General features: G+C 37.5%; 1 protein-coding gene across 1 annotated transcript in view; it reads left to right on the forward strand.

Moving 5' to 3' along the window:
* The window catches only part of MAP3K15 (mitogen-activated protein kinase kinase kinase 15), an 85,258-nt gene that overhangs the window by 41,209 nt on the left and 28,369 nt on the right, over positions 1-15,680 (forward strand). Inside the window, exons 5-10 of the mRNA XM_086767464.1 lie at positions 1,727-1,895; positions 3,154-3,260; positions 12,199-12,369; positions 13,424-13,536; positions 14,599-14,758; positions 15,387-15,537. Coding sequence (XP_086623590.1) covers positions 1,727-1,895; positions 3,154-3,260; positions 12,199-12,369; positions 13,424-13,536; positions 14,599-14,758; positions 15,387-15,537 — 871 coding nt within the window. The remainder of the gene's footprint in view (positions 1-1,726; positions 1,896-3,153; positions 3,261-12,198; positions 12,370-13,423; positions 13,537-14,598; positions 14,759-15,386; positions 15,538-15,680) is intronic.

Here is a 15,680-nt window from a genome sequence, read left to right on the forward strand (position 1 = left end):
TCCCTTTGGTTTAACTAGCACAAGAAGGACTAATTATCATTAGCCTGGTAGAAGGCAATGCTGGATAGAAACCTGAGATTGGAAATCCCTGATGAATTAGGCCTAACCTCCACTGACAGTAAAACAACTATTAAAAGCTTTCCAGTAGTGCTTACTGTGACCTTGCTGCTTTACATTATAAACAGATCTTACACCTTGTATGAAAGATATGATGAGTATGTTAAAGAAGAGTCTGGGAAGACCCTTCCACTGAGTCACAGGACTCAGACTGGACCCTCTTGCTTGCTAAACCCCCTCACAGGAAAGAGCCTAGGTCCAGCTGGACCCAGACTTAGCCCTGAATGTAATGAAGAGTTTGGACCCTAGGTTCTGCCATAGAGTCGGTTTATTTCAGCTCAACCTGGCCCGCTCCCTTGAGGAACCCTGAAAAAATAAACCCTTGGGCAATTATACCCTTCACGATCTAAGTCCCCACCCCCATGCACTCTTCACATGCTGTCCACACAACAGTTAGCCCAATGGTATTTCAGGGCTGGGGTTTTCTTGTTCCTCATCAGATCCCCTCCTCATCTCTAGACAGACCATCTCCTTATCTTCAAAGTTTGCAGCTGCTGGCTTGGGGTCCTCAGTTATCAAGGTCTTTGTTCACTGTCTGCTACCTGTTTTGAAGGTGATATTTTTCCTTGAGTCATGGGTTTGGTTCCCCTTATCTTGTAAATTAGGATGTCCAGTACTCCTTTGTTACCTCATCTGCATAGCCGTCCATGCTAATGTACAGAGGTCATATAAAATTCACTTATGCTGAGCTTTAAAAAAGGCCTACTCGTGCTAAGCTATAGGCAAGCTACAATTCAAGCACACTTGATTCTAATTTAGCTTACCTCTAAGCAATCGCACAATGAATTCTAACATTCTATAAGGAAACTTATTTTAATCCCCAATGGTGTATTAGGCAGAGAACTTGGTTTTCTTTGCTATGTGTAGGGCTTATGCTAAGCAAAGCTGAATACTTTGCAATACTCATTTGTGAACAAAGAAGACACTGTATGCACTTGAGCATCTGTCAGGTGACATCTGATAACTTCCCAACTGTAGATTCCGTAAGCTACTCCACATAAAGTTACCTGTAAGTAGCATGTCTAGGTTGCTTATAACTGTCATACTGCTAATGTATTTATGATTTTGTGTTCTGATGCATTGTGCACTGATGTTAGTGTAAATAATATACACTTACTGGGGGCTTTCACATATGTCCTGCCCCCATTAAGTTTATCAAACAGGTTGCAACTAAAGCAGCTTTTGGTAGCTTGTTTTTGGTTTAGTTTCTTTGTTTGAAAGCTTCTTTCCTCCTTTCATGATAAAATCATGTACCTCCTTTTTACATCACGCTGGTCTTTCCTCTCTCTGTCACTTTATTGTCCCAGTTACTGTGCTCTTTAGGATATGGCTACAAAGGCAAAGAAATGCTCCAGTTTTACTGCGTTGATAAAATTATCTCACAGTCCTGGTTATAAACTTATTGATACATAGCCCCACAGTCTGAGGTGGGGCAAGGTGGAATATTTATAATGGGTTAATGAATAATGTGGAAACTTTTTGATGTGTACCTCACTCTGAGGAAATGGTGCTTTTATTAGAAATTATGCTTTTTATCAGAAATATAACTATGTTTCATAAGAAATATCTAACAATCTTACTCCTGTATTTCTATCTTTTGTTTCTTTAGTGCCTATTATAAAGAAACACTGCTAAGCGATATTAGAAAAGCTAGAGAGAAGTATCAAGGAGATGAACTGGCTAAGGAGCTGGCCAGGATTAAGCTTCGTATGGATAATACTGAAGTGCTGACTTCTGACATTGTCATAAACCTGCTTCTTTCTTACAGAGATATTCAGGTATGTTCCTAAAGACTAAGGAAGATTATTTTACCATGGGATTTTGGCTCTTGTTTGTTTTTCTGTACTTCACTGTTTGTTAAACAGTGATTCAAAGCTGACACTGAATTGTTACATTGCTTAACAGTTTGGTTTGTTTGTTGGGCAACTTAAGGGGCTTTAGACTTTTGTTTATTTTGCCTGTGAAGCAGAGACACAGATTAGATGAGGTCTCATATTTTGTTATTAGTAATTTTTAACCTTCTTTAAAAAAAATTTATAAATCCCCTACTGAAGCAAGATGTTTGCTTTTCCCTTCCCTCCCCAGCTCTCAAAGTCAAATACATTTATAAATGAAGAAAATGTGTTTGTATTGGCCAGAGGTGTCCAAGCTGAGAACTATCATTCAAAGAAACAATTTGTTTTAAAGTGTAACTGCACTTTTTTTTTTTTTAAAGTAAGTTCTGCTTTTGCTAAAACACACCCTGTGTACTGTATTTCCAAACTGCCTGTGTTTGACATCCCTTTAAAAGTATACTTTCAACTATTCTATGGACATTTTTTTCCATCAGGAGCTACACTGGTTATTTCATAAATTATAGATGGGTCGTGAGAGCAGTGGTTGACCACATCATCCTGCATAACCTAACTTTCCATTCTGAGATGCGTATTTTCCTGCAGCACTTTATCCAACCTCATTTTGTTCAACTCTGGTGATAATTTGCATTCTTTTGAAAGATCTCCTCTGTTGAGAAATGTCATAATCTGGAAACAAGTTTTGAACAAACAAATTAAGTAATCTGAGGCAATTTGTGATGTCAGTAAACTGGCCTCTTCAGCAATGTATATGTGGGTTACCTGTGAGAAACCAAAATGAACGCACAACCGGCTGACATACCGCAGAATGAACTGTACTGGAGTCTGCAATGACCTGATGAACTGTCATTCATCAGAAATCCTTAATAAGGCCTGAAAGAGCCAGACTCTTCACCTCTCCTTCCTGGTGCTGGGTCTGTAATTGATGAAATTCGCCAGAGGGATTCAGTAATTTGGACAGTAGCATTGAGGTGAGGAAGAGGCAAGTACTGACATGGATAGATAAAATCCCTGTTTAATTCCTTACACAGAGTTTGTGGCTATTTCACTGACTCCTCTAGGAACAGTCAACTGAGATACTGTCAAGCAGTCATGATACATTTTAGTTTAGTGTTGCTTTCCTCTGCTTTCAGTTTCTTTTATTTTCTTTCTTTTTTCTTTTTTTTTTCTTAATTCATACCAGGACTATGATGCTATGGTGAAGCTGGTAGAAACACTAGAAATGCTTCCTACCTGTGATCTGGCTGATCAACACAACATTAAATTTCATTATGCTTTTGCGTTGAATCGGTAAGAATGATTGATTGAGGTTGTTTCATTTTACTGCTGTTCCATATGGGCTTATATATAAATTTACAGTGCAGATAATGTAAAATTGTTTTCCCTTTCTGCACGCACTGATATTCACCACAGTCGTCTTTCCTTAATCTCATACTTCCTGTACTAGAACAGCTTGTAACTTTTGAAATCATTGTTTTCCAACAACCATCATTTTGTCAACAATCTGACGAGAGTGGATCTGTTCTGAAGGCCGCTTGAGTAATTACGAAAGACTCCAATGATATCAGTGGGTTTTTGGTCAGGCTGAGATTGTTTATTCTGAGTCACTGATTATTCTGAAGGTCTGGCAAAGTTTAGCGTAACAGAGTTGTAAGTGAGTTGTTAAAGTAATAGGTAACAAAAATGACCAATTTTCCATCAATAAGAATGCAGAATTTAGCTTCTACAGTTGTATTTGCCTTCCTGAAACAAAATGATGGACAAAAATCAAAAGTTAAGACTTGAACATTTTCGGAACAAATCCACTTAGTTAAAAATGACCTCCACAGTTTTGCTTTTAGCTTCTTACTTCCATGGGATTTTTGAATCACTTTTTTTTTTTTCCTGTTTTTTTTTTTAAAAAAAAAAAAAATTATTGAGTTCTATCAGTATCTATTTATAAAAACACAGAACAATGTTTTCACTTAATATTCTATTAATTTCAGCATACAGAACAGTATTAATATTGCTCAGTACAACTGATTGAGCCTACCAGGAACAAAATACATCATAAGCAAAACAGAATTAGCAATCTGTAAGAATATCTGACCCTGCAGAAGTTAATGTTTGCTTAATTTCATTACAAAAGTGTGCCAGAACTGTGATCATAATGAACAGAGAAAGTCATTCATTTATGTCCTCTTAGACTCTGTAACTAAGTTCTGTTGGCAATTAATTTCATTTAGTGTTTTCAAGTCAGTGTTATTCTAGTGGCAGGCAAGTGGTAGAGGATTGCTTGATTGCTTCTGGGGACCTTGGGTCTTTGCTGGTACATCAAGTGGACACCAGCCCCATCTGAGCCACAGTTGTGCACAGTTCTGGGTCCAAGTTAACAAGCTGTACCAAGGGAAGGGACAGGGGTGTTTTACTTTAGATTCAGCATCGTTCCAGCCTAGTTGCATGTCTTCTGGTTCAGAGCCAGCCTGGGTCTGACCTGGCTTGAATCATGAGCAAAGCAAGCCTGGGCCTGCCTGTAGAGTACTGTGCATAAATGTACTAAAGCGCTTAGTATTATTGTATGCAGGGGAGGCTGACGTTTTAATGCTAATTTCTGGTACTCTGATTCACACAGCAGGTTTTTAAGCACAACCCCTCTCCTAGATCACTTCTTCCTCCCTGGTTTCCATTTCAGAGCAGACCATGGAGAGCATCTTAGATTTGTCATACGATGTCTAACAATAGAGGCTAATAATGGATGTTTGCAATGACAGGCTTGTGCTTGTTTCCAAGCGTGGGCTATCTAAATAGGTCACCCTCCTGGCTGCTTGTTTAGAAGTCCTAAGGAGTAAAAGGCCATCCCTCTGCTAGTGTCTAGAGCTAATTAATTTTGACTCCACACACAAACAGAGCAGAGAGTGCTTTCTTTTATACAGATGTGGGTTGGTTTAAGATGTTGTTCCTTGTTGCCTCACAGCTGAGATTTAGGTCTGATTGTGTCTTAATTCAGGCATAGGATGGAACACATCTGTTACCATCCGATTTCGGATGAGAGGAAGGCCCCTTTGCGTTCTAGCTGACTTCAGATAAGTCTGGGAGGCTAGGGCTGGCTAGGCCAACCTCTCACTGCAGGTTCAATCACCTTGAGCAAGATTAAGACACAAACAAGGTCAAATGCTGTATACTCAAAACAGCTTTTATTATCAAAAGTAGAAAATTATAGTAGCGATAGGACAGAGTGAGAAGAAAAGGTGGAAATTAAGCAAACATTTGGGATAGCGTTGCAAGAATAGTCACCATCATGGATCTGCAGTGTCCGGGGAGGTCCAAATCTCTTCGTGCTTCGGTGGTAGGCGATTGCAGTGAGGTCTTGTCTTCGGCAGTGGGCAATTGTGTCAGTGTTTGTCTTTGGCGGTGGACGATTGCATTGGTGTTTCATGGTGAGGGTTTTTCCCAACAGTCTTTTTATCCCCCCTCAACAAGGGCTGTGGTTTCTGACCACCTGCACCATCTCCACGTTTCTGTACATTCGCGCATACATGGCCCCCGATTCATTTGCGATTCATGGCCCCGCTCTGCGCACAATTATTACAAGCAATTCTCCTGATCTTATCCAACATCTTATCCAGAGTTTCTCACTTGGCCAAGCAATCTTTTGAGACAAATGCTCTGCAGTTCAGTCTTTCATATGCAAGCAGGCTTTGAGACAAAAGTCGCACAATTCAGTCTCTCACAACATCTTTAGGTGTAAGTTCAGCCCAAATGTGCAATGTGAACATTTTCAATATTTGTATTCACAGCTTTGGTGTGAAGTAAAAGATGCTGTGTAATTGAGGACTGGGTGCTTCAGATATAGATGGCTGTTTGCTTCAGTCCATGGGTATACCTAGCCTGGGAGGCAAGCATTGTGTAAGGAGACGGTGAGGTATAGGAGCTGCCATGAAAGAATGTTCTCATAGTTCCAGATTCTTGAAAGCTAAGAAATTTCTGAATTAAGATTGTGGGGTTTTTCCCCTCTGTTTTAAATGTGTGTGTAATTGAAGGCTGTCTGATTTTTTCCCTCGAGAACTTTGCCTGGTGCGGTGCAGTGGAATAGCTGGAGGTCAGCTGGTCAGTATCTTAATATTTTGTGTTGATCTGCTTGTTAAAGACGTAACAGTGCTGTATGATAAATAAATACACATTTATTATGTGGCATAGCCCTCCACCCCAAACATGAAGTACCATTAGTTCCTTATGGCTCCTGTCATGTTTATTGTTGTAATACCCGAGCAATTTGTCACTGTATCATGGAGAAATAGAACAATGGTGTTTACGTACATTTACAGGTATGTAACTAACAGAGATACACGCAAAGTCCACTAAAGGTTCTTAGCTTGAAGTGTCTACAGTGTACAGTGTAATTTTTCTTTTTAAGTATAAAACATGATGAAATATATTTTAAAATCACATTGTCTTCAGCAATAAACGTAAATGCATCTTTCTTAATTAGCCTTCAGGCTCTCAAGCTAGCTAGTCTAAAAGAGAACTGCACATTTTTGTGGGAAGTCTTTGGGTCAAGGAACCAGCATGGCCTCCAGCTGCCTCAGGTGTATGGTTGTCATTTTTCCTGCAGCTCCCAGCCTCTACTCTACCTGCATCCCAGCTCCGAGACAGGGGCCTCAACCCTAATAGCGAATTCAAGTCCATGGCAGAACCTCACAGTAAAACCAGCTCTTGTATGAGATGACTAGTGGTCATTGTTCCTTTAAACAAATAAACAAAACAAACAAATAAACAAAAAACCACACAAACCTACCCTTGATCAAACAGTTTAATTTTATGTTGGCAAGTGCACATATGGGGCCTGAATTCACGTTGTAATGATGACATGAATTTCTGGGTTTTTTTTTTCTGAAATTTTGAGTGTTTTGGCATTTTAAAGAGTGTTTCTGTGTGTTATGCCATGGTTTACATGCCACCATGTTTGTTACTTTTGTTCATTCCACTCTCCTGTGTGAGTTACGGCTATAGTTCATGCAATTGATTTAAGTTAACGCTGCTGGCCTTAGGACCTGGCTCTTACCAGATGAGCTCTTTCATGTACTGCTGTTATAGCTGAAGTCTGCCGAGTGCTTTTATTGATGAATTTCTAGGTTCACCCACAGAGGAGCTGGTCAATCATCCTTTTGTTGCAGAAGCTTTTACCCTGGGATTTGATGTCTTACAGAAACTGAATGTGTGAACACATCCAGCTACCCCTCCAATAAGTAATTTGCCAGAATATCTAGCGCAACAGCTGTCTTATTAATGAAAAGAAGGTAGAAATACTACCTGCGTGTGTGGCATGGTGTTAAAACTGGTTCTGTAGTATTACAGCTTTTTTCTTCCCTTTTTAAAATTAAAAAACCCTAAGATTATTCTCAAGGGAGATGGACCTATAAAGTGATTTAATATGTTTTATTAATGTGCTTTAATGTGCTTAGAATATGCATCTATTCATGCCTTTAGTGTTTGGAATCACAATATTTCAATGTTTTAAAGTATATGGATTAATTATAAGCAACAGTTAAATTTTCTATCCATCTGGAAAAAAACCCAAACCAAACAAACAGTGAAAGAAGATCTTAAAGTGGTTTGTTTTTTTTTTTTTTTTTTAAAAACCTGCTATTGTTTTCCACCAAGTCTTTTGCAGAAAGCAATAACTGTGATATTGCATTTAAAAAAGAAAGTTTTTAAAAAAAGAATTTGCTATTCTGTGTTTTATATTCCCTCAAATTATCTAAAAGCATTGAGCAAGTCACATAAGCAGTACAAATAATGATCAAAACCAATGGGAAAGGAAAGTTTTGCAATCTGTTTCTGTGAGTTTTACTTGCTTTTAATCAGGTTAAGAGAATAATGAAAAAAGGATGCTAGTTTGTTCATTTTTTTTATTTCCCGTTACTGTACTCTATATATATATATATAGATAGATAGATAAAGTACATATATTTGCAGTTAATTCAAATGCTAGGTGTGCTTGTCAGCAGGCTGTTTGCTTAGAATCTACTTCACTAATTTAGGGCTGCCTAGCAAAGCTTTTTTAATGACTTAAAGTACACTTACGCTTGAGTATTTTCCAGTTGTCCTTATTTACCAGAACTGGAGTTACAAAGTTGTGGAAGCTTGCAAAGAGGCCAAAGGGTATGCCAAAGTCTGTTCAAAACAGAGTAGACTTTAAAACCAAACCCAGCCTTGGCATGAGGCCAGAGCTGTGAAGATTTCAATCTCTCTTCAATCTCTTTCCAAGGCAATTGTATCTTTACTTGTATTAAGGGCAGCTGCAGTCACTATTATTTAATTCAGCATGCTGTGTTTTTAACAAACAACATATTCCAATACAATAATAAAAAAGGGCAATTAGCGAGTGAGGGGCGTAACGGTGCAAGTAGAAAATCACTAGTAATTGTGAGTAATAGTAGCCATAGGAAATTATTCCCATTGTAAAATACTGGGTTATTTAAAGTGTTCTGTTCTGTGATTATTCGGATTTAGTAAAAAACACATAATGGGGTTCCTTATTTTGTATGAGTGGATTGCATGAAGCACTTGAAGTGTATATGAAGGGGAAAGAAAAAGCTCATTTTTTTTCATTGTCATGTCTAACTGGAGACTTGCAAATTTAGTTCCAGTCTCAAAGCTCAATTTAGGGTCTTGGTTTCCTCATTCACTGTTTCAAATGTTGAAGGTTCTATAATTAGATTGCATCCTCACTGAACTGTGTCTTAGCTCACAAATAAGTTTCTTGTTTTAAGCGAGAGTGCAAGTGTAATAACTCTAATTCAAATTATTTGTTGTGTTCCTTAATAATTAATAAATTTTTGGGAAATATTTTTTGATGTAGATTTCTGTACAGTTAGTAGCAGTTCAGGTCATCTACTATGGAGTCCTTAAGGCATCCTTAACTAAGAGGGTCCTATTTTTATGGAAGAAAATTCAAAATATGTATTATTAATTATATATAATTACTGTAAGCAAAGGTACATGATAATAAATGAACACAGTATCGTATATGAATACTAGCTATTGTGTGAATGGTTGTATTTATACTAACCACTTAAGTTGTCTCACTGACATTTCCTCTGCAATGTGACAATGAGATCAGAGGTTTTTTTAATCGTAATATGTGTAGTAAACTATTGATAGCTGCTTCAAGGCTGAAATCAGAAGATAAACAAGATTAAGATAGGAATAGAGTGGGGAAAAAGCAGGTTACTCTTTTTGAATGTACTGTTCTATGGGAAATGTTTTCAGAATCGTTTGTTACGGTTTGATTTATTCCCCTGTGCATTACTCTTCCAGAAATGTGTTTGCTTATAGAGGCCTTAAAATAGTAAGAGAAGATAAAATCGATGTCAACATGAAATATAACAGAAACCACCTCCGTAGCCGTATGGAGTGATTCAGAGAGGTAAAGGAGGAGTGGATAATGTGCAGGATAGGGAGACAGGTAAAAGAGGCTTGTGTAGACAGGGAAGGGAGAAGACTGCTTCTGCAATTAAAGCAGCATGGTAGAGTAAGCAGACAAATAAATCACATGGCAACTTTAGCAAAGTGGCAAGAGAATCGGGAGCAGTTTCTGGTTATCAGGCAAAACTAAACTGGCTACAGAACACTGAGGGTCATTTAGAAGAAGAAATTAGAGGCTGTGAAGGTGACCTGCAGGACAACCTTTTTTTGTGGGAAAAAAAAAAAGGAATCTGTAGAGTTATTTCTGTCTGAATAGCTTCCTTCCTACAGAAACCATTCCATACCATTGATCATTCTTCTCTCCCTTCTTTGATTTTTTTTTTCCTAATCCTAATAGTTTAGTTTCTTTTTTTTTTAAATACAGCCTAAAACTGTACACAGTACTGAAGATCAGTGTGATGGATATTTGTGAGAAGGCATCATGATGTTTTTAATTTGTACTCTCTGTCCATTTCCTTTTAATTCCTAGCATTTTGCTTGTGTGGGGTTTTGGCAGTGTTTCATTGAGCACTAGGATATTTTCATAATTGCCCTAGTATTTAGAAATAAGTTGAAGATCTCTTTCCTCACTGGCAGTAGCTTTCCCATTTATCATGTTCACATAATTTAGCCTGCTTTTCACTATTTGGATGCTGCGCAAGCTTTGGCAAGGTTTTAGGGAGAGAACTAAGATGTGCTAACAAAGAAACCAGTGCAGGAAAAAAAAAAGTATTATTACCAGCTCTCCTACAGTATGTGCTTTGTTTTAATATAGTTCCTGAATAAGTTGTAGTAGTATTATTTTTTTTTCTAGCTCATTTACCATTAAACTATATTCTGTAAAGGTAAAACTGTATTCTGAAAGAATTTTCAGGTTGTGATTAGTCATTTTAAAAACTGCGCTTCCCAAACCCAGACAAACCATGAAGAGTAACAAATATTTTCACTTTATGTGTATGCAGAATTGTTTAAGGTAGGTCCTTTCTGTGGTAGCCTATTGGGTTTCTGCTCTGGCTTATAAAACTTAATATTCAGGGGATTTGCTTCACAGAATTGATCTCACCTGATGCACCACTTTGCTGCATAAAGAGAATATTTTGTACCTTCCTTCGCATGCCTGTACGTTATAACATGCAGTAATTCAGCTTTCTCTGTTCAGAGAGGCGGTGGCATCTCCATCCTTGGAGGTTTAAACGATTCAGCTTTTCAGACAAAGCCAAGGCTACCATGGTCTACTACTGGGAGATGGTTCATATTAACAGCAGTGAAACTTGGGTACTATTACTGAGAGATACTGGTTGGTTCAGAACACGTTTGGTTAGAGCATGCTGACCTATGCAATGGATTTACCCCCACACTTTTAAACTTCTATTTATTTCTTGTAAAACAGAAAGAAGATACTTTTTCCTTGTGTCCTCATTAGAGAAGATCAGTACTAATTTGAGAACAGCAGTCAATCTGATGAAATAATGCTTTATAAAATATTCAAGTACTTGATGTGAAAATTCACGCTCTCACCAGCAACATCAAAGGCAGGATAAAGCCTGCACAACTAGCTACAAATTTGTTTAATCTTCTTAGATGTTCACCTTCACCTAACATGCACAGAAGCCTGAATTTTGCTACAGATGTATTATTACTGGTCTTACTGCATCAGCTGGTTGCCTAAGGAACTGAACCACTTTACAGTAAATATTAATCCTTTCAGGGCATGCAAATAATAAAGTTACTAGAAACCATTATCTGCTACTGGTAATGCTGACAAAGTAATCACAGTACTTGTAAGCTTGTTCCTAGATACCTAGGTAGGGATCAGAAAATTGCAAACAGTTCTGTAAAGGGGTTAGTAAATATTTTAAATCTCTCTGGTGATTAAAAAATGTCTTGAAGAGGCTTATGCTGTTTTTGCATTACTCTTGCAAATAGACTTTGTTGTTGTTGCTCTTCTAAGTGACTTTTTGCAGCAATAGAGAATTCTAAACTTACAAAAACAGCAAGGAAAAGAAAGGGAAAAATTTGGATGTGCTTAATAGTAATAATAAGAAATGGAAATCTTATTTAATCACTGATTTCTTACTCATATGATTGTTAAATATTTGTCAAAAGAAGCTTCATGACAGCTGTTTTCCAGATTTTCTCTAATCTGAAGAATTTTAGTTGAGAAATAAATACAGTTTATTTTTTTCCTTTTATTCTTGTTGTAGTTCAAAGGCTAGAGCACCATCTTTTTTTTTTTTTTTTTTTGCTAAAATAGAATTGACCTGGCTTCTCCTGTGGTTAGTCAGTATTGCCTGGTATTGGCTGTGGATCCTCTGGATTCAAGATTACAAATCTTGGCCATAGCTGAATGAGCTGTCACCTTGAACGCTGAAAATGTCCAGTTTGGTTAAGTATTGTCAGGAATTAACACTAAACAAGCTTCTGAAAATGTCCAGTTTTGTTAAGTATTGTCAGGAATTAACACTAAACAAGCTTCTTGTTTCAGGATATGCAGAGTCTGTGTGCTTATAGAGTCAAGTGACTTGACAGATTTTTTTCATACAGGAGTTCTGGGCTTAAATCAGTTCTTATATGAGCTATAAGTAGAGTCCCATGATAGGAGAATATATTTATTTTTTTATCAATCAACCAACAATCATACAACAGTCTAAATAAAGTCAAGTCTGTATATAATAATGATGGATGGGTTGTGGGATAGATGGAGGATAATGTTATTTGTCTATCTTGCAGTTACTGTTTCAGATCTGAACTAATGTATTTTATTCTCTGTATTTGATTTCAGAAGAAATAATGCAGGTGATAGAGAGAAGGCACTGCAAGTTATGCTTCAAGTCCTGCAGACATGTGATCACCCTGCTCCAGATATGTTTTGCTTATGTGGGAGGATCTACAAGGATATGTTTCTTGATTCTGACTGTAAAGATACCGATAGTCGAGATCATGCCATTGAATGGTAACAGAAAAAAAAAAAAAACAAACTAAAATATCTGTTTAAAAACATTTTCAGACTTTTACTTCTGGTTAGGAAAACAAGGCTGTAAGAATTAGAAGATCAATTATTTTACTTAGCTCTTTTTTCAGGGTCCTGTTTGAATAATTGGTTCACTAAGCACCAGATCTTTGGATGTGTGTTTCCTTGCTTCTCTTTATAGACTATCATGAATATAGAATGATATGTAGTACCAGTGAAGTATCAGTGAATGATATGAAGTACCAGTGAGATCATGGGTCTTACGTTGGTCCCCTGTGCAAGGATGATTTTCATGCTAGATCCTCAGGAAATGCAATGATCTACTGTATATAAGGCAAAATATTGATAAACCGCATTATGAATATTCTTAAGTTAGTAGGGCATGCATGTGCACACAGGCTCTCACAGACATAGTCTTCACATAGGTACATTTGTGTAATCATATAAACTGTTGCTGAGTACAGTAATATTAGCAATGTGGGTTTGTACTGTAACTGTGAAATACTGCCCTCTCTCTCTTTCCCTGCCCTGAATCACCTCAACATAGTGAGGGCAACATGGATGGGTAGTATTGAAGTTGCTTGCTTCAGATGGATCTCATCCTGCACTAGCTAGTGGTGTACATTCAGCCTTTGTCAGCTGTCTCAGTTACCTTTAATGAATGTGACGCTTTAAAACAAAGGATTTGGAGCCTTTTTTAAAAACTTGTGCTTAAAACTAATATTTTCATTACTTTTCTTATATGAATAATGAAATAAAATTAGGTTCTGTTGCATTTAAGAGTTTTGCAGTAACCAGTTTGTTTTATTTTCACATGAGTACACAAGACAGCAGGACATAAAACTGAGCAAAAGTTTTTCTTTCTCACCATAAGACAAAAAGCTGCTTTTTTTCAAGTGCTTTTTTAAAAGCACTACATTGGTACCAACTAGCCATGTAGTCCTTACAGTAAATTAGTAGTTTAAAATGCCTACCAAAACTTTGCAGTATTTCAGTTCTATACAGTGAGATGTGAGCTCTTGACTCTTCTCTGCAGGTATCGCAAAGGATTTGAACTCCAGTCAACTCTGTATTCTGGAATTAACCTTGCAGTTTTGCTACTTGTTGCAGGACAACAGTTTGAAAGCTCAATGGAACTGAGAAAAATAGGTAAATATCCACATAAAGTGCTACAGACAAGTTTTCTGCCTCTCTCCCTGTGAGGGAAACAAAATGTTTTAGTTGTGGGTTGTGTAGACAGAAAGGTGGCACAGGCATTTTAGTGGCGGGTTTTAGATGGCAGTCTAAAACACAGGGATCTTGAAGGACCATTTTTCTCCGTGTTGCCTCGGAGTAGCTTTCTAGTAACTTGGTCCATCTAAAGAGTCCCAGAGATGGGAGAGGAACAAGGAAGGACCAACTTCAGCACTATCCGTAAACTGCCTTTACTGCACCACAGAGATTATCCCATTGCATAGCCAACAGGGGACCAAGACAGGAAATGACAGACTGTGGCCCAGCTCTCCTCAGGCATGCCAGGGAAGGATCCACAGGGTTTCTGTTGTCCCTGAAGTGAGAGATCGACTGGAAGTACCATCTGGAAGGATCTACCGGGGCAGTAACTAGATGTCTGCCTAGATTCACATCTTCCATGTAGATGCTAACAGAAATGCACCACTATACATCTATAATGAAATCACATGATAGAAGCAGATATACAGTTCTTCCTAGAAATATAATAGTTGAAAATTATATTTGGCATCAGATCCTGTCCAAAACACATTCTTGAACCTTAAAGGAGAAGAAGGGGAAGAATGCAAAGGTGGCTTTGAATAACTCCTCTGACCTTCCTCTGGGGTGGACTTGCGTAAGCCCCTAGCCATTGATCTCTTGCAGAAGATGCAGATGACACAGAGATGCACAGCTTAGAGAATCAAGAGGCAGATAGCCCAGACAGATAGCACAAGTGTTTTTTTCAACACCGTGTGTGGTAGGAGTTCTCACTGTCTGAACTGTATTGGGGATGTTATTTGCAGACCCAGCCTCAGTGTTGGGCAATGTTTTGTTTTGTTTTGTTTTGTTTTTTTTTCTGGGGAAAACTTACTCCGCTTTATTTTTATCGCTAATGCTTAATCAAGTCTTACTAGTCTTTTACTGATTGACTTATCAGTAAAAAACACTTGTTAGTGTTTTGCTGATAGAAAAATATGGTTTTTAATTGAAATTTTACAGGTGTACGGTTAAACAGTTTATTGGGAAGAAAAGGAAGCCTAGAAAAAATGAACAATTACTGGGATGTGGGACAGTTCTTCAGTGTGAGCATGCTGGCTAATGATGTTGGTAAAGCAGTACAAGCAGCAGAGAAACTTTTTAAGCTGAAACCTCCAGTGTGGTATGTGGTAGAAGGCTGTAGCTCAAGTACCGAACTGTGGGGAAGTACATACATTTTTAAAATCTTGTAGTCACTTGGATAACTTCACTGGATTTTTCTATCTTGTATTGTTTGTAACTCTGACTTTATACTCTGTTCTTTTATTTTGTGAAGGAAGGGGGAAGGTAAGAAATTAAGTTACTCATCATTGTTGGGTTTATATCCCATTGAAGCATGTCTTCTGTAAGAAAGAAGTCAGAAATTAGGGATGATTCCTTGTGTAACAATTGTGAAAAGATTGTGAAACCATTCTTTTCAGAGTTTAGCTAGCTGCTGCTTCCCTCCCCCACCATCTTCTAGTTCATAATATGCTGTCTAATCACCATGTAACTACTCATGTAACTATACCCTTTTGCATAAAGATATTGCTCATGAACATCCATGTGAGCTTATGACTTAAGATTTTGACTAAACTTGCTATTCTTTCCAGAAATTTTTAAAAATCAACACAATCATTTCTATTATGGTAGCTCTTAAAGTACATCTAATTTTGCAGTTAATTTTTGGATGTATAAGTCTGTTCAGTGGTTTTAGAATCTGGTCAAATTTTGTTTTCTCTCAGTTAACTCACTAATTCAATACATTCTAGGTACTTGAAATCATTAGTTCAGAATCTGATGTTAATTCAGCGTTTCAAGAAACTCACCATAGAACATTCTCCTAGACAAGAAAGATTGACTTTCTGGCTAGATATAATTTTTGAGGCAACGAAAGAAACAACTAATGGACTGAGATTTCCAGTAAGATGTTATGTCCAAACAAGTTTTGTATGTCTTATGTTTCTGGATAGGATATAACAAGAATTGGAAGACTCTAAACACAATACTTACATACTTAACTGCCTGTTATTTCATTGCATGAATCAAAACCCTGTATTCTGCTA

This window comes from Chlamydotis macqueenii, chromosome 1 (assembly GCF_036417535.1).
Source record: "Chlamydotis macqueenii isolate bChlMac1 chromosome 1, bChlMac1.mat, whole genome shotgun sequence".
Taxonomy (NCBI): Eukaryota; Metazoa; Chordata; class Aves; order Otidiformes; family Otididae; genus Chlamydotis; species Chlamydotis macqueenii.